The sequence below is a fragment of the Hemiscyllium ocellatum genome, chromosome 7 (genome assembly GCF_020745735.1).
Source record: "Hemiscyllium ocellatum isolate sHemOce1 chromosome 7, sHemOce1.pat.X.cur, whole genome shotgun sequence".
Taxonomy (NCBI): domain Eukaryota; kingdom Metazoa; phylum Chordata; class Chondrichthyes; order Orectolobiformes; family Hemiscylliidae; genus Hemiscyllium; species Hemiscyllium ocellatum.
In genome coordinates this window covers 90,358,069-90,383,508 of record NC_083407.1, presented here as the reverse complement: position 1 = coordinate 90,383,508, position 25,440 = coordinate 90,358,069, and the positions used below count along the sequence as shown (strand labels likewise).

General features: G+C 40.7%; 1 protein-coding gene across 1 annotated transcript in view; it reads right to left on the bottom strand.

Moving 5' to 3' along the window:
* LOC132817643 (microtubule-associated protein 2-like) overlaps nucleotides 1-25,440 on the bottom strand; it is a 254,774-nt gene that overhangs the window by 83,521 nt on the left and 145,813 nt on the right. Inside the window, exon 3 of the mRNA XM_060828143.1 lies at nucleotides 9,714-9,990. Within this exon, the coding sequence (XP_060684126.1) occupies nucleotides 9,714-9,969 (256 nt within the window). The 5' untranslated portion in view covers nucleotides 9,970-9,990. The remainder of the gene's footprint in view (nucleotides 1-9,713; nucleotides 9,991-25,440) is intronic.

The window sequence follows — 25,440 nt, the reverse complement described above, 5'->3', positions numbered from 1 at the left end:
CGTTTATTTGTAAAATTGTGATTATGATCATGTAAAATCATCTGTTGACATTTTTTTTGATAAAATGGCCACACAATTTAGTACCTAATGTTCCATCATTGTTTAGCAAATAGCGCATAACATATATTGTTAATTTGTATCTCCACTGAATGTGATAATTATATTGATTTGCATCACTGAATCTTTATCTACTTCATTTAAACCTAATTCTAAAGGAAATTGGTCAATTCTTTTTAACTGAAATTGAGGCAAAATCTTGGACACCGCAAATAGCTGTGACAAACTAATATTGCAGTGAGTTCCAAGGAGAAGATCCATTAAAGGGATAAGAATTCTGTAAGAGGAGACACTGAAACAGGAAACATTCAGAGAGAGGCACTGGCTTCCTGCACCCTGGACCACTGGTTAGTGGGCCGAAAAATTGCAAATGTTGAACCCTTATTCACAAAAAGATATAAAGAAAAGCCCAAAAATGATTGACCAGTTAGTTGGGTGGACGGGTGGGGGGGAAGAGGCTAGCACTTCTAGAAGTAACAACTTAGGACAAAATTAATAGCCAGTAATGATGGGCTAATTAAAGAAAATAAGCTTGGAAGTTTCAGGAACTATTATGTTTATCTGACTCACTGGACCTTCTAAAAAGATCTACAGCAGCCATCTTAAACAAGGGGAATGCATTGATATGGCATATGTGGATTTCAAAATATTTGATGAAGTGTTACACAGACATATTATACCTACAAAAGAAAAATGGGATGGTAACAACATAGATATGGAGCAGACTGTAGTGCTTAACAAATTGTTTTTTCGTAGTAGTTTGCCATGGGTCAGTGTCATGACAGTGAGGTGAACCCCTTTGTTAACTAAACCAAACATTCAGAAAAGCTCACCTCGCCTCATAAGTTGAGTCACCGAGAACTCCTAAATTCCATTATTTAAAGAAAACATCAATCTTTTTTTAAACTCAAAGTGAACATTAAGCAACTATTTTCGCAACTATTTTCACAACTCTCAGCCCCCCCCTTTGTCTTAATTGCTTACGATCTGCCACCAACTCTGTAACAATATACTGTTTCAATCAACTTAATTTCAAAACTACATAGCTGTCTTCTTCTGTGTCTTTCTTCTTCCGGCTCAGGATCTCCCCGGGTCGTCATCTTTCTTTTTACTGCGAATATGTTTCACATAAAAAAGGTATCTCTAATAGAGAGTGTTTCCTAATTTCTTGGGGAATGCGATGTTAGCTCTCCATGCATTTCTGCCACAATGGCACTAGCTGTCGAACCAACTTTCAAAATGTCCGCATTTTACAGCCCCTCCCCCCACCCCACAACATCGATCGTCTTATTGGTTTAATGCAAAACCCCACTGGTTTTTAGTATGTTGGGACATACTTTAAAATGATTGACAACAATTCAAATTTAACCAAAGCAACAACCAAAACTCAGGAATCCATTTCACAGCCAAATGTTACATATTTTAGGGCAGCACGGTGGCTCAGTGGTTAGCACTGCTGCTTCACAGCACCAGGGCCCCAGGTTAGATTCCAGTCTTGGGTGACTGTCTGTGTGGAAACCGTCTCGGTGTGGGTTTCCTCCGGGTGCTCCGGTTTCCTCCCATAGTCCAAAGATGTGCAGGTCAGGTGAATTGGCCATGCTAAATTGTCCATAGTGTTAGGTGCATTTGTCAGAGGGAAATGGGTCTGGGGGGGGTTACTCTTCGGAGGGGCGGAGTGGACTGGTTGGGCCGAAGGGCCTGTTTCCACACTGTAGGGAACCTAATCTAAAAAAAATTTCAATTTTCCAGTACACTCTGGAACTGCCATCCACTCATATACACAGGTATTGTAATCTCAATTCAGAGTAGCATTCTGTCTCAAAGGGACGGTACATGCCTTCAACTTATTCATAGAATCCCTAAGGTTATTTGGCCCAACAAGCTCACACCAACCTTGCAAAGAGTAATCCACCCAGACCCATTCCCTTACCAGATTACTCTTCATTTTCCCTGACTAATGCACCTAACCTACACATCCCCGAATACTATGAGCAACTTAGCATGGCCAATTTGCCAACTGTTGTTCCTGATTTTAATGACCTTGACCTTGGTGTTCAGAGCATAATTTCGAGGGTTGTGAACTGTACAACACTTGGAAGTAGGACATTGTAGAATTTGAAAAGGACAGGTGCAAGTTGGTGGAATGGGTGAACATGTGACACATGATAATCAATGTAGGGAAATGGGATTCATTTTGGTAAAAAAAAACATAGACATACAGCATAAACTAATCAGCATAATCCTAAAGGCCCACAGGGTTAGGGAGAACTGGGTTTATATGTGAAGGTGGACAGATTAAGAGAGTGGATGATAAAGTGTACAGCATCCAAGGCTTCATCAACAGGGACAGGGAGCAAGGATATTATGTTGAACTTTCATAGGACATTAATCCAGCTTCAGCTGGAGTATTGCATCCGACCCTGCATGATGCACTTCAGTGAATATGAGAGGACGCAGAAAATATTCACAAAGACATTCCAGGGATGAGGAACTTGAGTTGTCAAGGTAGATTGGAGGAGTTAGGAATGCTTTCTTTGGAGAAGAGAAGACAGAGGAGATTTTATTGTGGTATTCAAAAACTTTGGGGGTGACAACTGGGGGGAGGAGGGGATGGAAGGGGAACGGTCAAGACACAGTAGACAGCCTTTGCCTTTAAATGAATAGATGAAGGATGAGATGACACAGACATGAAGTCATTGATAACAACAGCAAAAGCAATATGAGAACAAACATTTTCATGCAGCAAGTGGTTATGGTCTGGTTCCACTGCATTATAGGCCAATCGAAGCATTCAGACAGGAATTAGTCTGTTATAGAATCATAGGACCCTACAGTGTGGAAGCAGGATTTTCAGCCTATTGAGTCCATACCGACCCCCCAAACCGCATCTCACTCTGACCTGCAACCCTGCATATCCCATGCCTAATCCACTGAGCCTGCACATTCCTGGACACTATGGACAATTTAGCACTGTTAATTTATCTGACCTGCACATTCTTTGGACTGTGAATGGAGACTGGAGCATCCAGAGGAAATCCACGCAGTTGCCCAATGGTTGAATCGAATCTGGGTCCCCAGCTCTGTGAAGCAGCAGTGCTAACCACTAAGCTGCCATGCTGCCCTGTTATCTGAAAAGAATAAGTGTGTAGGGTTACAGAGACAAGGCAGCAAATGGCACTTAAGTGAATTGCTCCACTGCAGAGCCAATGGGCTAAATGGCCGCCTTCTGTGTTGCAGCAATTCTGTAATTCCAAGGAAAACCCAAAGACAATTTCTTTACCAGCTATGGTTTCTGTGCACAATTATTTTAGGATAGGAGACAGCTATCTTAGCATGCTTTTCATCCTGCTTTGAAATATTTAAAAGTAGGTGATATTGAACTGCAACCATCTGAAACGTTTTTGGTTTGTGTTATGCACTGCAACTTGTGGGAAATTTCTAGAATTTTGACTGTCTGAGCTTTCTTCAAAAACAGCTTGTTGCCAGGGAAAATATTAAATCTCATATTTAAATGTCATACGCCTATAGACTAGTAGGATTCTAAATAAAGACGGATTCTGATGTAAATTTTAAAATGCTGTATTGAATGAGAAAACTCTAGCTGGGCAAACACAAAAAATTTTGAATGTGCCATCAGATTTTATGACAGAAATATAATGTTTACCTGCATCTAATATATGAGATTTGTTTCTAACTTAGTTTCCTTCTTAGAATGCAAATTAATTTTGACCTATGCTATCAAATGTTACCAAGTACAATTTAAAATATTTCTGTGCCAAAATTAATATTCAACAACTAGAATTTCAGCCTATTAGGAACAATGTTAATCAAGCTGCTCGTTTCCCTATATTCATCTCAGTCTAGACTAAATGAGAAAACTGCGTCCTTTGTACTAACACTGCATATATGTGACAAAACCAACTCTGGAAATGGTATGGACACTAACATGTATTTGGAATACAAGGCAATTCATTTAATTTTTCTATATTGGCTATGTTTAGACCTCTATTATCCGAGAGATAATTTTATTTATATTTTCCTTGTGAAAACATTTAAGGGTTACAAGGGAAAAAAAAAGAGATGGCATTAGACAAGGTAGCTCAACTGTAGCTGGTACCATACAGCCATATTGAATCATATGGCCAGATCCATGCTGAAATGTCTGATTCATTTTCTTTGTCTTGATCAATTCTTCACTTCACTCCTGGTAAATCTTATTCACTGTATATTCACCTGAATCATTCCACTTAAAAAAAAAATCCTCATCAAAATATAGCTTTATTTTAAAAATGACTGCTGCACTTATTAGGACAAATATACCATTCAAATTTGGAGTGGGTGAAGCTTTTTTCTTTCCTAAATAGACAGTATGTATTAGACTAAGTAACCTTGCATCACCTATGTCAAATCAGGATAATTATTTGCATGTAAATCATGAGTTTTTTTTATATAAAAGCATATTATGCTGAAAAACCTTGTACCAATAATATCATGATAAAGCAACTGAGTAAACAGCTCTCATACAAAATAGAAAATCATATTTTACTTACGTTTCAGAATATGGCTAAAATGCATGGAATGAAGAGAAATCAATAGCTGTACAGGCAGATGTAGCAGCTGATGAAACTCACAAAGACACCACAGGAATGGACGATCTTAAAAAAGGCAGAATCGGGGTTGCTTTCTACATACAATAACCTGAATATTAATGAGTCTATCCGAGTACGCTTTCTTTCTCTTCGCCCTACTGTAGCTGTGCCAAGAATGTGCAATACATGCAGTATGCTGTAGTCATGGAAACATTGAGACAGAACTGAAAATAATATTGCTGTATGAAGTAAGCCATGACTATATCAAGTAGTTTAGTTATTTTCAATTATCAAACTTTCATTGTTGGAGCGTATTATTAAAGATGTGATAACAGAACATTTGGAAAGCATTGATGGGATTGGTCAAAGTCAGCAAGTGTTTATGAAAGGCAAATCACACTCCATTAATCTTCTAGAGTTTCTTATGGAGTCTACTAGTTCCATCCTCAAGATTGGACGCAGTGTTGTTGGATTTTGAGAAGGCTTTTGATAAGGTCCCTCGGAAGATTGTCTTCATTGCTGAGACATTTGAATATAGGAGTTGGGACATTATGTTGAAGGTGTACAAGCTGTTAGTGAGACCTCTTTTGGAGTACTGCATACAGTTCTGGCCACTGCGCAATTGGAAGAATGTTATTAAGCTGGAGGGGGTTTAGAAGAGATTTACCAGGATGTTGCTGGGACTGGAGGGTTTTAGGTATGAAGAGAGGCTGGATAGGCTGGGACTTTTGAAACTGCAACATAGAAGGTTGAGAGGTGACCTTACAGAAATTTATAAAATAAGGTGAATGGCAGGTATCTTTTCCATTGGGTGGAGAATTTTAAGACCAGAGGCATTTTTATTTAAGGAGAGAGGAGAAAGATTTTGTAAAAAATGAGGCACACTTTAAAAAAAAAATTACACACATAATGACTCATGTGGAATGAATTTTCAGAGGAAGTGGTGGATATGGGCACAGTTACATTTAAAAGACACTTAGATAAGTACATAAATAGGAAATGTTTTGAGGGATATGGGCCAAGCGCAGGCAGGTGGGACTAGTTTAGTTTGGGATTATGGTCAGCATGGACTGGTTGGACCAGAGTCTGTTTCTGTGCTGTATGACTGTATGAGTCTAAGAGGTTCATGAGTAAAGTTAAAGCACATTGGTTAGGGGTAACATATTAACATGGATCAAGAATTTTGATGGTGGACAGGAAATTACGAGTGGGAATAAATGGGTCTTTTTCTCCAAGTGGCAGGCAATATCTAGTTGGGTACTGCATGGCTCAGTGTTTGGTGTCTCAACCATAAACATACATAATGACCTAGGTAAGAAAACCAAATGCAACATTCCCAAATTTGCTGATGACACAAAACTGGATGGGATTATGAGTTGTGAGGAGGATAGAAGGGGGCTTCAGTGTTTTAGTCATGGTGAGGACGTGGAAAAACACATAGCAGAGGCAGCAACAATAGGAATTTTTTTTATAGAGAAAGGTTTTTTAAAAAAAGTGTCCAATTCACAATTAAATGAGATCAGGTAGATTGCTTCCCACTTCCCCAGAAATTATGTTAGCAGGAAAATTTATTGAAATAAATTGGCTCAATTAGCAACTCGATATCTCTTCTGGAGAAAGGTCTATAGACACATTACACAATGATAAGCTGTTTTGCAATAACACTTGGACAAAATATTTTGTGGGCTTTTAGCAGCTTGCTGGCAAGATGTAATTTTGTCCAGTGTTCCATGTTGGGTTTCCATCCATAATTCAAATGGGAGAAGTTGTTGTTCACTGATTTCAAATGACTGACCCATTCATTTACAATATCTGACTTTTCAAAAGACAAATGCAAATTGATATTGATAAATTTTATTCCTAGTAATCTCTGAAGTGAAGCTGTTTAAATATCAACATAAACACCTGAAGTTAATCAGGAATGTGACCAACATGAAGTATTAGAAATATCTGGCCAAAGATAGACAATAAAGCAATTCTATATCTTTACGTTTAACAGGAACGCCTCAGGTGTGATTGTGTACAGCTATATGCATATTCCTTATTGTTATAATGGTATGCATAGAGGGGGAAAGCTAGGTGGACCAAATGATCTTCATTATATTTAGTGCATTTTGTGCCCTTCATCATATCTAGTGTGCATTATCTTTTGTCTTTAGGGCAGCTTAAAAACCAACTACTATTTTACCTCATTAAATTGGTCTAACTTCATGTGAACAAAAGGAGTACATGGATTTCAAACTAGGAAATCTGGCTCAAAGCTGCAGCACAATAAACTTCTGGATTGGATCTTACTACTACACTAGAAAATACATGCAACAAGGCTGAAACCACAACACTGAGCCAGAATATACAAGGGTTGCAGATTCAATTTGTAATAAGGAGCAGAAATACAAGATATGAATAAGCATGAAAGAGAAACAGAAGAGGGGGAGCATTTGCTCTGTTCCTAACACTTTCTCTTTTTGTGTGCCCTCAACTAAGCCTGCAATCCGGAAGTACTGAAGCAGCCTTAGGCTCTTATACGAAGATATCACATAATTGTAACTTAAAACTTGAACTGCTTTCCACTTCTGGTGCACTGCAGTTCTCCAAATGAATGTTAAAAGCATTTAGCAAATTAGTAAATTTACAGCAGTATCACCACTTTTTGTGCAATTCCTGAAAATAGTATGCGTCTTAATAGAGGTTTTCAACCAGCAATTCCAAGGTTGCCCAGGAGTCAGTGGATACCTATTTCTAATTGATCCTGGATTAGGAGCTATGCCCCTGCCAATTATAAACTGCTTGTTTTTTTTGGTTCATATAAGTTGGCAATATCAGACAAATGAAAGGAGTTCACGCAGCTATTCCAATAGAAGTCCTCAACAGCTTAGATTTTTATTTCAAAAAATAATAAAACAATTAAAAAATAACCCTTTTGTTTAACTCATTCATTGGAGGTAGATGTCACTGGCTGGGCCATCACTTACTGCCCATCCCTAATTGGCCCTTGATCTGAATGCCTTGATGGTGGCATTTCAGAGGGCCGTTAAGAGTCGACCATTTTCTTTTTTGTGAATTAAGATTATGCTCTACTCAATATCTGCAGCCTTAGGTAAACGTGTTCCAGTGACTAACTACAAAATTAACCACTTACTGAATTAGAATTAGAAACAGGCCCTTCAGCCCAATAAGTCCACACTGACCATCCGAAGATTAACCCACCCAAACACACTCCCCTACATTTCCCCCTGATTAATTCACCTAACCTGCACATCTTTGATCTGTGGGAAGAAACCCACGCAGACATGGGGAGAGCGTGCAAACTCCATGCAGACAGTTATCTGAGGCTGGAATCAAACCCAGGGCTTGGTGCTGTGAGGCAGCAGCGCTAACCACTGAGCCATCATGCTGCCCCCAAAAAATAAATCTTTATCCTATCAGGTCAGATTTAATTCTTGGATTTGACTTACCCAGTATCATCAGCTACCACATTACACAGATGTAACTGGAATAAAAATTGTCCTTATAACAATGGCCTGGAATTTCCAGTATTGTTGGATGTGCACAAGAGGACCCTGTGGAATCTCAATCAAAATCTGCCAAAGCCAATACCTGGGACATTGAACTTCCTGCTGGGCAATTCCTCTCTGTCAGGAACTATCAAGTCTCCTATTTAAATAGATATTTTCAGTGTTCTGAAGAGATTAAGACAACTTATTACGTAGGACAAGTTGAACAAATAAAATATAGTATAACTCCCAAGTAACCATTTACCCACCCCACTCTCTCTCACACATAACCCTAAAGCTCCCATTACACACCTGAGATCACACACTGACCTAACAAGCCCCTAAGTCTCCTCCACTGGTCCCCCTTTTACCAAAATTAGGCCTGACCTGACATAACATGCCTGACAGCAGACGCATGACAAGCCCTCCACATGCTGAACCTGATCTGATACTCTAAACCCGGGCAGCACGGTGGCTCAGTGGTTAGCACTGCTAGGTAAAAACAATGACTGCAGACGCTGGAAACCAGTTTCTGGATTAGTGGTGCTGGAAGAGCACAGCAGTTCAGGCAGCATCCGACGAGCAGTAAAATCGACGTTTCGGGCAAAAGCTCTTCATCAGCACTGCTGCCTCACAGCGCCAAGGACCCAGGTTCAATTCCAGCCTTGGGAGGCTATTTGCGTGGAGTTTACACATTCTCCCAGTGTCTGTGTGTGTGTTTCCTCCGAGTGGTCAGGTTTCCTCCCAAAGATGTGCAGTTTAGATGGATTGGCCATGCTAAATTGCCCATAGTATTCAGGGTTAGGTAGGTTAGGTGCATTAGTCAGGGTACATGTGGAGTAATGGGGATGGGTCTGGGTGGGATACTCTTCGGAGGATTGGTGTGGACTTGTTGGGCTGAAGGGTCTGTTTCCACGCTGTAGGGATTCTAGGATACCCCATCCATTCACCCCTCACCCTCCTTCCCAAATATGGTCCCTTTGCCATCTAACACCCTTCCATATTGACACCTTACCCCCTTTCCATGGCATCCTACGCACTTACCTACTTGGCATCCTAACCCTGCATGGCTGGTATTCTCGGACCTTACTTACCTGCACCTGAACCCTCCCAAGCTGTCACTCAACCTAGCGATGTTTGTTTCCAGTTGATGACTTGAACAGTATGATAACACTCTTGCAGTTGCACAGTGGAAATCTCCGGTAAAGAACAATTCAATCAGTTACAATACAATTGCAGGGAGATACAGATCAAATTCTTGCCACAGAAATGGTAAGATTGCTCAGCAAAGTATACTTTGAGGCCAGTGACGAACACCCCGTGCTTCACCAGTGAACGAACATCCATGTCAATACTGTCTTATGGAGGTATACTCCAGTTATAAATCAATAACTTTCAACAGATTTCATACTCCAGTCATTGATTTGTAAGCATAACGATGGCTAGTTCATGTGTGTACTACCAATTGAGAACACTGTACTTCGAAGAAAAGATGCCTTGTTTCTACAGTAATAATTGGATACTATTATCTATGACCTATTATGGAAGAAGAAAGGCACAGAATTTGTTTTACCTGTTGTTGCTCCATCTCTAGCAGTCAATTTCCCATTGATCCCATTAGCTTGCGACACTGTGTACGCTGCCTGACCTCCAGCCTGTGCCTCTGTGAGGTTCTCTCTGAATGAGTAGCCATTCTCCGTTCTGGATATACATTCACCTGAAGCACTCTGCTCTTTAAAATCTGCAGCAAACGGATGCGATTGAGCCTCAAGGACAGTGCTCGAGGCCCACTGTGGTGCACTTCCCTCAGACTTCCCGTCTTCTGCCATTCTTCTTTGTTAAACTCTCAGCTGTAATTAAAATAATGGCATTGGTTATTGTAACTGACTGCTAACCACACAACATCACACAAATGGCATGTTGGGATTTATTGCAAAGGGATTTGAGTACAAGAGTAAAGAAAGTCTTGCTACAACTATATAGTATCTTGGTGAGACTGCACTTAAACTAGCGTATGATTTTCATCTCCTTATCTAAGGAATGATTTTCAGGCATAGAGGGAGTGTAGCAAACATTCACCAGAGTGCTTTCTGTGATAGCAGAATTATCCTGCGAGAAGACATTCAGGAGACCGGCCTATACATTCTAAATTTTAGAAGAAAAAGAAGTGATCCATTTAAACTATGCTCTTTTATCGAACTTTGAGTCAAAAAACAATTGCAGAATCTGGAAGAACACAGCAAGCCAGGCAGCATCAGGTGGTGGTGAAGTCAACATTTTGGGTAGAATCCTTCCTCAGATCTTGGACAATTTTAGCAAGGCCATTCCACCTAACCTGAACATCTTTGGACTGTGGGAGGAAACCCACGCTAACACAGGATGAATGTACAAACTCCACACAGTCGCCGATGCTGGGACCAAACCAGGTCCCAGGTGTTGTGAGGAAGCAGTGCTAACCACTGAACCACCATGCCACCCCAGTCACCTGTCCTGAAGGAGGGTTTGAGCCGAAACATTGACTTCTCCACCTCCTGATGTTGCCTGGCTGGCTGTGTTCTTCCAGCCTCCAGCTTGTCCACTTTAATGTAACTTGTCAGAGTCGGTAGTGAAATGATTTCCTAGTTGGAGATCTTGAACCAGGGACACTATCTTCGAATCAGGAGTAAGCCATTTAGGACTAGGATGAGGAGGAATTTGTCCATCCATAGGGTCACAAGACACCAAGTTACACTCCAACAGGTTTATTTGAAATCACAAGCTTTCGGAGCGCTGCTCCTTCGTCAGTTGAAGACCTGACTTCACCTCATGAAGGAGCAGCGCTTGAAACGCTTGTGATTTCGAATAGGTCTGTCTGTTTACAACGTGGTGGTGTGTGACCTCTGACACACACTGGTGTGGACAGAAACAGGGAGATAATGGACTTGAACGTGTGGTTGGGGAACTGGTGCAGGAAGCAAGGATTTAAGTTCTTGGATCACTGGGGTATATTTTGTGGTAAGCATAAATTCTACAAGAGACACGGCTGGACCTTAATAGATTTGGGACCAGCATTCTGGCGGGCAGGTTTTCTACTGCAATACCGTTACATTTAAACTAAGTAGCAGGGGGGAGGGGACAAACTGGATGTTTGCACACACAAACGAAGTTGCATCAGGACATTATTCAAAAGGGTCACAACACACTGCAGCACACCTGAACTACAAAAAGAGGAAGAAGTACACCTATACAAGGTATTCAACAAAAACGGATACCCGCGCAATTTCATCAACAGATGCCTCAGGGAAAGACAATGAAATGAGGACATGCCACAACCCAAAGGACTGGCCACACTCCCATACATCAGGAGCATTTCTGAACTGACAGCCAGACTGCTGCGACCACTAGGACTCATAACAGCACATAAACAAACAGCCACTCTCGGACAACAACTCACCAGGACAAAGGACCCGATACCCAGCGAGAGCAAAACCAACGTAGTGTACAAAATCCCATGCAAGGACTGCACAAAACACTACATAGGACAAACGGGAAGACAGCTAACAACCCGCATCCATGAACACCAACTAGCCACGAAACGACACGACCAGCTATCCCTAGTAGCCATACACTCTGATGACAAACAACATGAATTCGATTGGGACAACACCACTATTATAGGGCAGGCCAAACAGAAAACAGCCAGGGAATTCCTAGAAGCATGGCATTCATCCACGAATTCTATCAACAGACACATGGACCTAGACCCTATATACCGACCACTGCAGCGGACAGCAACTGACAACCAGAAGCGGCAGATGCAAACCAGTATAAATGCCGGAGGAATCAGCACAGAAGCGCTTCACAGGAGGCTCCCAAGCACTGAAGATGTCACCTAGAAAGGGGACGAAACGTTTGCAACAAAAACTCCCAGCTCGGCGAACAAAACCACAACAACGAGCACCCGAGCTACAAATTTTCTCACAAACTTTAAATACTATTTATGAATGCACGAAGCATTAGACATAAGATGGATGAGCTTGAGGCTCTTTTGGAAATTGGTAGATACAATATTGTGGGGATAACTGAGCCGTGGCTTCAAGCGGCAGGGCCTGGGAAATGAATATTCAAGGCTACACATGCTATCGTAAGGACAGACTGACAGACAGAGGGGGTGGGGTGGCCTTGTTGGTAAGGGAGGATATTCAGTCCCTTGCGCGGGGGGACCTAGAGTCAGGGGATGTAGAGTCAGTGTGGATAGAGCTGCGAAAGACTAAGGGTAAAAAGACCCTCTTGGGAGTCATCTACAGGCCCCCAAACAGTAGTCTGGATGTCAGATGTAAGATGAATCAGGAGCTGAAATTGGCCTGTCGCAAAGATGTTACTACAGTTGTTATGGGGGATTTTAACATGCAGGTAGACTGGGAGAATCAGGATGGTATTGGACCTCAAGAAAGAGACTTTGTGGAGTGCCTCAGAGATGGATTCTTAGAGCAGCTGGTGCTGGAGCCGACCAGGGAGCAGGCAATTCTGGATCTGGTATTGTGTAACGAATCAGAATTGGTTAGAGACCTCGAAGTGAAGTAGTCATTGGGAAGTAGTGACCATAATACAATCAGCTTCAATCTGCAATTTGAGAGGGAGAGTACAGTCGGAAGTGTTAGTACTTCTGTTGAATAAAGGGAACTATGGAGCTATGAGGGAGGAGCTGGCCAAAGTTCAATGGTGCAATACCTTAGCAGGGATGACTGTGGTGGAACAATGGCAGATATTTCTGTGTATAATGCAGAAGTTGCAGGATCAGTTCATTCCTAAAAGGAAGAAAGATCCCAGGAGGAGGCATGGGCAGCCGTGGCTGACGAGAGCAGTTAAAAACATATAAAGTTAAAAGAGAAAAAGTATAACATAGCAAAGATAAGTGGGAAAACTGAGGACTGGGAAGCTTTTAAAGAGCAACAGAGGATTACTAAGAAGGAAATACGCAGAGGAAAAATGAGGTATAAAGGTTAAACTGGCCAATAATATAAAGGAGGATAGTAAAAACTTTTTTAAGTATATACAAGGCAAAAAAAAATGGTTGAGACTAAAATTGGGCCTTTGAAGACAGAAACAGGGGAATATATTACGGGGAACAAAGAAATGGCAGAAGAATCAAATGGGTACTTCAGATCTGTGTTCACTGGGGAAGACACAAGCAATCTCCACGGTAACAGTGGCTGAAGGACCTGAACTTAAGGGAATCTACATTTGCCAGGATTTGGTGTCGGAGAGACTGTTAGGTCTGAAGGTTGCTAAGTCTCCGGGGCCTGATGGTCTACATCCCAGGGTAACGAAGGAGGTGGCTCTAGAAATCGTGGATGCGGTGGTGATTATTTTCCAGAATTCGATAGATTCAGGGTCGGTTCCTGAAGATTGGAGGGTGGTTAATGTTATACCACTTTTTAAGAAACGTGGGAGAGAGAAAGCAGGAAATTATAGACCAATTAGTCTGACCTCAGTGGTGGGAAAGATGCTGGAGTCTATTATAAAGGATGAAATTACGGCACATCTGGATAGTAGTAACAGGATAGGACAGAGTCAGCATGGATTTATGAAGGGGAAATCATGCTTGACTAATCATCTTGAATTTTTTGAGGATGTAACTCTGAAGATGGATGAGGGAGATCCAGTAGATGTAGTGTACCTGGAATTTCAGAAAGCTTTTGATAAAGTCCCACACAGGAGGTTAGTGAGTAAAATTAGGGCGCATGGTATTGGGGGCAAAGTACTAGATTCGATTGAAAATTGGTTGGCTGATAGGAAACAAAGAGTAGTGATAAACGGCTCCATTTCGGAATGGCAGGCAATGACCAGTGGGGTACTGCAGGGATCCGTGCTGGGACCGCAGCTTTTTACAATATATGTTAATGATATAGAAGATGGCACCAGCAATAACATTAGCAAATTTGCTGATGATATAAAGCTGGGTGGCAGGGTGAAATGTGATGAGGATGTTAGGAGATTACAGGGAGACCTGGACAAGTTAGGTGAGTGGGCAGATGCATGGCAGATGGAGTTTAATGTGGATAAATGTATGGTTATCCACTTTGGTGGCAAGAACAGGAAGGCAGATTCCTACCTCAATGGAAACAATTCAGGTAAAGGGGCAGTACAGAGAGATCTGGGAGTTCTTGTACACCACTCACTGAAGGCAAGCATGTAGGTACAGCAGGTAGTGAAGAAGGCTAATAGCATGCTGGCCTTCGTAACAAGAGGAATTGAATATAGAAGCAAAGAGGTGCTTCTGCAGCTGTACAAGGCCCTGGTGAGATCACACCTGGAGTACTGTGTGCAGTTCTGGTCTCCAAATTTGAGGAAAGACATTCCGGCTATTGAGTGAGTGCAGCGTAGGTTCATAAGGTCAATTCTTGGAATGGCGGGATTTCCTTACACTGAAAGACTGAAGCGACTGGACTTGTATACCCTTGAGTTTAGAAGACTGAGGGGGGATCTGGTTGAGACATACAAGATTATGAAAGGATTGGACACACTGGCAGCAGGAAACATGTTTCCGCTGATGGGTGAGTGCCGAACCAGAGGACACAGCTTAAAAATACGGGGTAGACCATTTAGGACAGAGATGAGGAGAGTGGTGGCTGTGTGGAATGCTCTGCCCCAGAGGGCAGTGGAGGCCCAGTCTCTGGATTCATTTAGGAAAGAGTTGGACAGAGCTCTTAAAGATAGTGGAATCAAGGGTTATGGAGATGAGGCAGGAAGAGGATACTAATTAGGAATGATCAGCCATGATCATATTAAATAGCGGTGCAGGTTCAAAGGGTTGAATGGCTTACACCTGCACCTATTGTCTATTGACTTTGTCCACCCCAGTCCATCAGCAGTACCTCCACATCCAGAGGTGGGCAAGTCTTTGGAATTCTCTTCCCCACAGGGTTTTGGAAACTCAACAAACAGAAAGACATATCAACATTTCTAGATATTAAATACGTGAAATGAACTGGGGATATCACAGAAAAATCACAGATAAGCCGTGATCTAGTTGAATGATGAAGTAGGCTTGAGGGGCCAAATTGCCTACTCCTCCTTCTATTTCCTTTGTTCCACAACAACCCTCATTCAATTTCACTTTCAGACAAATTTTAGTGTTTGAGTATTAAATGATCAAAAAAGGTAAAACCTTATCTGACAACTTAGAATCACTGAATCTCGATAGTGTGAAACCAGGTCAGCGAATCCATACTGCCCCTCTGAAGAGCACCCCACCCAGACCCACCTCATCCCTGTAACCCTGCATTTCCCATGGCTCATCCAATAGCCTGGACATCACGGGGCAATTTTTGCATGGCCAATCCACCTAACCTGCATATCTTTGGACTGTGGGAGGAAACTGGAGTATCCGACATCCAGACGCAGATGCAGGGAGAACATGCAAACTCCACAAAGACAGCCGCCCAAGGCTGGGATCAAACCAGATCTCTGGCACTGTGTGGCAGCAGTGCTAACCACAGAGCCACTATGCTGCCCCAGCTTCACAGACTATTTTCCCCCCCCATTGGAAACACATGTTTTCTGCAAAGTCATTGTCAGATGTACACCATTATTTATAGCCCATACATTGTTGAAGTTATTTTTGCAAATTTTAAGTAGGGTATTGTCTATCTAAAAAGTCCTTTTATTAGGAGAGATCTAAATAAATATTGACCCACATAGACTTTTTTTCATAAAGGCAAGTCATCCAATTTTCCACACCCCATCGCTGGTACATAAGTGCATAGTTCTGTTATTTTGATGTTCATATCCTTTGTAATGCTCTTAAAACAAGATGTGTTAAGCAAGTGAATGGCTGTTCAGTAAATTTATATTCCTCATTTGTCGTGTTTTCTCTTGTGGAGATGAATTGGCTACTTTGGAGATCTCCAGAGTCAGAACAATTCTTGCATGAATCAAAAGAAATCCAAAAATACTGAAAATAATCTGGCAAAGCTGCATTTGTTTTACTTCAGACTTCCAGCATCTACAATATTTTGGTTTTGTTTTAGTAGCATTCAGTCATTATATCTCTGGTTTAGTCTGCAATAAATTGCAGGATGCTTTGAAGATTATTTGGTTGAATAGTGCAATTATAAAAGTACAGTTATAGCATTCTCACGAGAATCCATCGTTTGTTTTTAAACAAATGGCTTGAGGGGTCCCCCATGTACATGCCAAGGCTTATTTATTCCAACTAAATTTATAACGTTGTCTCTGAATTTCAGATCGGCTGACGCTCAGTTCCTTCAGGGTATTTTAGGAAAACTAGGAACCCAGCTGTTGCTCTGCATTTCTCTTTTTTGTAATTGAGGTACAGGAGAATCATACCCACCTTCGCTGTGAAGGATGTGCATGAATTTGTGAAAATACTTATTACACTTTCACTCCACCACAAAAGGGTGTAGAGAAGCCAGGCAGGGTGTTGCTGTACAAATAGCTTTCGCTAGAACCTGGTGTGAGAATGCAACAATTCATTTTAACATCTTTTTCCACAAGCTTGATGGCAGTGCAAGATAATGGTACAGCAACAGCAACCAGGCATCTGGATCCTTGGCGAATGACCACTGGAAGTTATGTAACATCTATCAACATCACGAGTTGTCACAGGTTTTCTTGTGGAGACGAATTGGCGATCTCCAGAGTCAGAGCAATTCTTGCATGAATCAAAAGAAATCCAAAAGTGCTGAAAATAATCTGGTGAGGCTGCAACATCAATGCCATAAAAGAAGACATCTGGGAACATGATCAATTTTAAAATGAATTATTAAAAAAAGTGAGGCAGAGAAATGGAGAGGTTTATGCAGGATGCACCAGAGTTTGGTGCTTAGGCAGCTGAAGGCATGACCACCAAAGCCAGAGTGATTAAAATCTTGGATGCTCAAACAGTCAGAATGAGGAAAAAGTATCAGAGGGTTGTTGGCAGGGCGATGAAGAGGGACGAGGCCATACAGCAACTAAAGTAATACTGGTGTGGATTATATAGGTTTTGCTTCAGGAAAATCTGAGTACAATCTTTTAAGCGATGTGTAATTGATCACCACCTGCTGGTGAAAAATACTACTGCAGCAATAGCCCAACACAATGGCAATGAAAAATGGCATTGAAAAGTCAAGGAAAAAAAGCCAGATTTTAGCAACAAATAAACTGGCCCAAATTTAGAGGTCACGCCTTCAGTTGTCTAGGCACCAATCTTCCATAAACCTTCCCATCTCTCCCCCTCACTTTTCTTTTTCATATTCTTTTTTAAAATTGGTCATTTACCCAGATGTTTCCCTTCATGGAATTGATATTTTATTTTTACTTTTAATGACGCAGTCACTAAAACTCCCAAAGAAGTACATAAGTCTCCAAATTGATAGATACTGGAATATAAATTAAAATTTAATTAAACAGTAGGAGGAAATTTTCAAATATATTGACAGATGTGGTGCTAGAAAAGGCACAGCAGGTCAGGCAGCATCTGAAGAGCAGGAGAGTTGGCGGCATGTTGGTTAGCACTGCTGCCTCACAGCACCAGGATCACAGGTTTGATTCCAGTCTCAGGTGACTATCTGTTTGGAGTTTGCACATTCTCCCCTGCATGGGTTTGCTCTGGGTGCTCCGGTTTCCTCCCACAGTCTAAAGATGTGCAGGTCAGGTGAATTGGCCGCGCTAAATTGCCCAAAGTGTTAGGTATGTTAGTCAGAGGGAAAGGGTCTGGGTGGGGTTATTCTTCAAACGGTCAGTATGGACTTGTTGGGCCGTAGGCCTGTTTCTGCACTGCAGGGAATCTAATCTAAACTCTCTTGCTCCTGGGATGCTGCCTGGCGTACTGTCCCTTTTCCAATGCCCCACTTTATTGACTATGTCTCCAGCGTCTGCAGTCCTCACCATCTCCTATCAGATAGACATATCTCAATAAAGCAAAGTGGTACTTCAAAAAATAGGACTGCTTTCTCATTAGACAGAGACAACTGGTGATGGTTTAACCTGGGGGCCACCATGTCTCAGGTGAGGGGGAGAAGTTGAAAAGGAAAATTCTTCAGGGTAACCTCAGCCAGTCCAGGAATTGAACCCACACATTGAGTTGGCATCACAAACCAACTGTCCAGCCAACAGAGTAGAATTCAATGGATAAATAGGTAGATTCCAAAAGGCGGCACATGGTGAAATGCAGGCTAACAACACTTTAGAACATCTTGCAGAATACAGAACTTTTACTAAGTCCAAAAGCAGGTAAAATTGAATAGGAAGAACAAGTTTTTAAGTGCAAGTGTAAAGCAAAAGTAAAGGTTAAATACAATGGAAGATACAGAGCAAGTGTTAGATTACTGCAGAAAAATAACTGGTTGTTTAAAAGAACAGCATAACTCAAGATGAATGAGCCACCTGGCACCAACAGCAGGGATACTGTAATGTTGAAAGCAGACAGAGGTGGCAAAGGTCACCATTTTTCAAATCTCTTTAAATACATCAAATGTGTCAGTCTCCATGGGAACAGCCAATGTAACAGAATTTTTAAAAGTGACAGAAGGACAAACTGGGTACTGGCAGACCAGTTAATCAAAATGGGCACGATAGTTGTAACCAACTAATGGAATCAGCTACTGATTGAAACTTGAAAAGTTACAACTTCCATACTTGTTTTGTCAGTAAGTTCAGCAAGTAGCCGGGGTTCTTTCCTTCCCTTGCTCCATTCCTTTTCAAATACAGCTCATCTATAATTATTTCAATTCTGATAGATGGCCTATAGCTCAAATGTTAAGTGTTCCAGGCATATAGATGTTGCTTGAATGATTGAGGTTTGAAAGTGCAATATTGCAAGATTTAGTGCTGGGACACTTAGCACACTTTCAACATTAGCATTTGGTGAACCAGGAATCAAGTACAGAACCATTATATGAATTTTACAAGCAAGTTATTTTATATGGTATTCCATGAAGATTATGTTACTGTCATTATTGAACTCCCAATGAAGTGCGCATGTCTCCAAATCGATGGATATTGGAGGAGCAGAATTATTCATATTTCAGGAATAACAAGTTATTCTATGTTAGTATATGTTGTTTGTTGCACAGTTATTCATAGCATAATACACATGCCAAAACAACTAATGACACTGCCCCTATGTGATGTAACTTTTCTCAATTACTTGATGCACCAGCACCTTTATCCACACACACTACTCCACAGTTGGCTCAAAATTCTTAAGAGTGATATTTACCCAAAATAAACATGCCATTAATTATCATGAAATCCAATGCACACAACATATTTAGTGAATGTTTGAGACTTTTGGGTTCAATTTTTAAAAGTGATGTTTAGAATAAAAATCTGCCGACAATTGCAATTTAATGCAGGTCTGTTGCCCTGACTTGCCTTGTTACTGAACTGTAGTCAATGTTATCTGTTCCTATCATTCTCTCTAATTCTTAAATAAATCCGATTTTGTTGCAAACTCTCAATTCCTGTTGACAATTCCATTAAAATGCTAGAAAGTAAGAATATTTACTTTGTTTCAGAGCCTGCATATAGTAGCTACAAAATGTAGTTCAAAATATTGCAAATATTTTTATCACACACCAACAAACGTGCTATCGTACAGGTGGTTCAACCTCTGATGCTTAAATTAGGCATCACACAAAGATACATGATCTAGCAATCTAATGTATGCAGCTCCATTAATTTTGAATGAAAAACAACACTGCTGACAAGGAACCTTACCGTGTTACCCTGCTGATACATAAGAGGGGATAACCTGAAATTACTTATCTTGCACAAAGTAAGGGGAAAACATTCAAATCAGTTACTGTTCGCTTTCAAAATCAATGACCACTTTTTAAACAAGTTTTACAGGGATTAATAGCTGCAAAAGTTTTAATGCACAAGTAAAACATCACAAATTAAGGCCACATTAAAAACACTTCTATTTCAATTGCAATAACCCTGGGCTCAACACATCAACTAAAAAATGTCTCTTTAGCGATATGATGTGCCTCAGATAAAGTTTTCATTTTAAACAGCCAGTATACCCTGAGAACAGAGATATTTAGGAAGAATTGGCATAAAATTTTTTAAAAATTACATGCAAAAATGACAAGCCAAAAACTGTTTAATCAATCTACTGAACAATAGGCGTTAACATTTAGTGTAATTGACTCTGCACAGCTCCAAGATGCAATCGGCCTGTTCAATTTAATTGGATTGCAATAAAAGTTAAGCAGCTTCAATATCCATTATTCTGTACTCAAACATAAGTGAGAAATTTATGTTACTGAAGAGACCATTTTATACACAAGACTAAACATCAGATGAGAAGGGCCAATTGATTTACCTCAATTCTGAAAGACCATATATTTTCTCCATTAAGTTGATTGTTGTTCTAAGACCTCACAAACTGAGTTTTCACCAGATGTTCTACAATTAAGTTCAGTGTATTGAAGATGTGAAACAGATTCTGTTAGATATTAGAATCACAAAGTGAAGAAACTCAACATGAGGCAGCATCAGTGGAGAGAGTAACAGAGGGATAGCTCAGAGTTTCACATAACTCTTCTTGCTGTTTTGTAAATAAAGCATTAATGGTATATAGGTGTCACTGGCTGGATAAGTATTTATTGCACAATCCTAATTACCCTTGAACTGAGAAACTTGCGAGGCCACCACAGAGGAGAATTAAATCAACCATATTGCTGTAGGCCTACAGTTAAATGTAGGTCAGATCAGACAAGGAAATCATATACCCTTCTGTAAATAACATTAGTGAACCAAATAGATTTTTATGACAATCCACAAAGGCTACATGGCTGCCAAGCCAATAGGTCAGATTTTCATCGAAATTAAACTTCTTCATCACAAAATGGTGCAATTTGAAACTAGACACACACTCCCCATGCCCCCATCACATCATGTCTGATTGCCTCGATTACTAGACCAGTGACAATAACACCAAACTGCTGCTTGGATATTCATCTCTGCTTGTTGGGTGAACAACTCCCTCACCACTCGAAGCCTGAAAGAAGATCGCCTCCCCTTCTGCCTCGGAACACTTCAACCCCAGGGCATCAATGTGGACTTCACCAGTTTCCTCATTTCCCCTCCCCCCACCTTACCTCAGTTCCAACCTTCCAGCTCAGCACTGCCCTCGTGACCAGTCCTACCTGCCAATCTAGCTTCCCACCCGATCTGCTCCACCCTCCCCTCTGACCTATCACCTCCATCCCCACCCCCATTCACCTATTGTACTCTTTGCTACCTTCTCTCCAGCCCCACACACCCTCCCACAGCCTCCATTTATCTTTCCACCCTGGAGGCTTCCTGCCTCTATTCCTGATGAAGGGCTTTTGCCCCAAATGTCGATTTTCCTATTCCTCAAATGCTGCCTGACCTGTTGTGCTATTCCAGCACCATTCTGATCTAAACTCTGGTTTCCAGCATCTGCAGTCCTCACTTTTGCCTCATTGGGTGAGCAGTTAGCTACAGTTTGGAGCTGGGAGTGTTCTGATGCAGCAATGAGTCCAGTCAATACATGTGCTGCTGTTAGCTGACATGGACAGTTAGGGCTCAGAAGTCATCTAAGGAAGTGGAGGCACCATAACGTGGCAAAAGTTAGGGTTAAGAATCAGCATCTACACCCCCACCTCCTAGCCCTCTCCAACACTCAGAACTTTAGTCTGTTGCATAATGCTAAGAGTAGGATATATTAAGCCTGCAAGCTAGAGACGATAGACACTTGATAAACGCCAAAACTTGGATGTAATCTCAGAAATCCTGGGGACCTTGTGTCTCAGGAGAAGAGATTAAGTTATCAAGATGTGAGTACTGGTTGAGGCAGTCTCAGATCAAGAGGCACCCAAGTCTTGATCTTCAAAGAGAAAAATTGGAGCCCTTGCGGAGGAAACGTTACAATGAGATTTGGTTTAATCATGGTGATTATTTGAAATGTAATCTGTATGGTGCCTGACCACAGTTTGTGTTCTCATATTTACCTCATGTTGGTCATGATTGTTAGAGTTTAAATTGTATATAACAGTGTATGTGGTTTGGAATCATTATCTTCCCTGTTCAGCATACCTCATCAGTCATTAGTTCAGGAGTTGTTTTGTTCAATGTTATACGGCAAAGATACTTTTGGTGTTTCAATTTAATTATGAAAATTCTGCTATTTGCCAATTTTTCATTTTTCCACACATTCTGTTCCAAAAATTATGGTCTTTCAAGTCAGACCGTAACAAACGATCCAGCTTATTCAACATTCTCATAACTAGGATCATAACATCTTGCCAAGATATTTTCACTGCTCTGCCCTAAGATTCTGTCTTCTCATCCTTCGTGATTTCATGCACCAATCAAAATCATGTCTCTCCTGTCTAAATTTCGCCTGCCACACCCAACCCATGTGTGTGTGTGTGTGTGTGTGTGTGTGTGTGTGTGTGTGTGTGTGTATGTATGTATTCCTCCCTTGGATGTGCAATCTCTCAGTCTCTCCCCTCCCATTGTGTCAATCCAGAATAATGCCATCTTTAATCTTTTCTTTATACCGTACACCATTTCACATCCTTCTTCCACACCCTAATCCTCTCTCTTCTGTAAACTTATTTAAACTAGCACACCATGCTCTCAGACAGTTCATTTCAGATTCTAAACGCTAGTTGCGTGAAAAAGTTTTCTTTCTGTTGTCATTACTTCTTTGCCAATTTATATAAATCTGTGTACTCATATTCTCAATTGATCGTAAGTGGGAACAGTGTCTCCCCATCTACATTGCCAAACCTCTTCATAATTTTGAATATGTCTACTAAATATGCTCTTTAAGATGAATAGTACCAGTTTCTCTCAATCTACATAAGTGAACTTCTTCATCCCTCGGAACTTGTTCATGCATCTTTTCTGCACTTGGATGCCAAAAATTAGACACAATATAATTGAGACTAAACCTGTGTCTTATACAGGCTTTACATAACTTTCTTGCCCTTTTACTCTCTGCCTCAACTGAGAAAACTCAGGATCCTGAATGCTTTAGTTACCACACCCCTAACTTGACCTGTCACTTTCACTGATTTAGGTACAGATACATATAGGCCCTCTGATCCTATACACAATTTAGAGTTTTGCCTTTATTTAATATTGTCCTTCTGAGTCACCATATACTTCTCTGCATTAAATAGACATTTGTCTGTGCCGTCAAAATTCTACACTGTCCCATCACACCTTGTAATGCCTCAAAGCTGTGTGTTTCTCAAAAGTAAAAAAGGTTCTAAGTGCTAAGATCATCAACATTTGCCACTTATTCTCTCCTACCCTCCATATTACAGATCTTCATGAGCCCATCAGATTGAAAATACTGAGCAGAAAACATCATTACTGCATGTCTCACACTAGTTTATTGTGGACTATTGTCAGAGAAAATCTATTGAGAAAAATCAATTGTATTATGAGGTGGTTAATGCGTTACTAACCATTATAATAGTGGCATCCTTGGTTCGTCTCAGCAAAGAATGTGGTAAATAGTTAGCCACCAGAACATATTCATATGCTTGGACAAGGAAAATACCAGTTGCAATCTTGTGTGGAAACTTCTGTGCGATTAAGGTTTTGATTATTGTTGTTGAAGAAGTTGACACGTTTCACATGGCTTGATCAATCCTTGCCCTTTATAAACGGTGGGCTAATAGATGGATCACATCAAATGCTTGTGTTTTTCCTGCACCGATGTGATTTATGTTTCTATAGTCGAGGATAGTTTGATGTACAGCTGTTGGAACAATCACTGGTTTGCCTGTATAAATTACATTCCTAGAGAATTCTAGTTTGCCTTTGAACGACCAGAAAGAATGTTCTTCCAAAAGATATGCCATGTGTAATCAGGTCACCTACCGATGATCTTCTTGAGTTGTTGCAGTTGGGTATTATCGGTCATAACTTGCTGAATCTGTTGTCCTCTTTTATGACCAAAACAAACAAGATCAATGTGGAGATTATCACTTAACTGAAACTTGACAGTCTCCATCTGTAGGTTCAGAAGTATATTTTCATTCTTAGCAAGATTTGGAAGCTGAATAAGAGCATTGAGAATGTTCATCAAGCGGTCTGGTTTGTATTTTACTTCAAAATTGTAGTGTTTAATCTTCACAAGTGGAGGTTGGGACTATGGAGGTGCACTTGTGAGAGGTTTTCAACTGATGATTTCTTAGTTTGCAGTGGGTACAAACAATGAAATCTTTGCTAAATGTTTATACGTGGAATCTTTGTATTCCTAAAACAAGAGTTTCCCTAAGTTGGAGTAGCTGTTGAGCTGATGTAAGGACTTCAAAAACAAGCACAATAGGTTTGTAATAGACATGCTCCAACATCTTTCTGGGATGTATCTATTTCCAGTGAGATAAGGTTGGAGGGATCATTATATGATGAACTGACTGACAAAGTGTTTTTGAGAGTCTGAAAAATATGTTGCCGTCCTTCCTGCCATTGACTGGCAAACAGACTGGGCTGCTTGATTAACTGTAGAGAGAGCAACCTTCTACACTGAAGGGCATATTGTAACTTGTAACATCATTCAAATGTCATCAAGGTACAGTGCCTTTTTGACATCCTGCACAAATACACATAGGACATCTATGGAACTAGTCAACATTTTCAATGGCCAATGGAATATTGATCATTATCTCAAGTATGTTAAAATACAAGAGAGTAGAAGTTATGATGCATGTTGTGTAAAGTGTTTGTTGGATCCCATCCGAATATTGCATTCAATTCTCAGCATCACACCAGAGGTAGGATCATTGGCCTTCATAACGGATGCAATATCATCAGAATGATATTCGAAGCTAGAAGGGTTAAAATTACAAAGACAAATTGCAATGACTAAAATTGTATTCCCTGGAATACAGAAAATTCAGGCATAATCTAAATTTAAGTAGTGAAAGTAATTAAAGGATTCGATAGCGAAGATGGAGAGAAGGGATTTCCTCTGGTGGAAATGTCCAGAGCAAGAGACGAGACCTGAAAATTAGGGCAAGGCCACTGAGGGCAATGTCAGAAAACACTTTCCCCACAGCCTGAAATTAGTTCCCCAGTAAACTGAGTAGGCCAGGTTAATTATAAATTTGAAAATTGAGATAGATTTTTTTTTCCACAATAAGGGTATTTCAGGATATAGAATCAAAGCAGGCAATTGCAGTTAGGATGCAAAACTGAATGCTGGAACAGATGACAGGAGTTAAATGGCCCATTCTTTTTTAAATGTTCCCAGCATAATTACGATTAAATGCATGCTTAGAACCAACAAACTGGCTCTAAATAGAGGAACTAGAAGATTC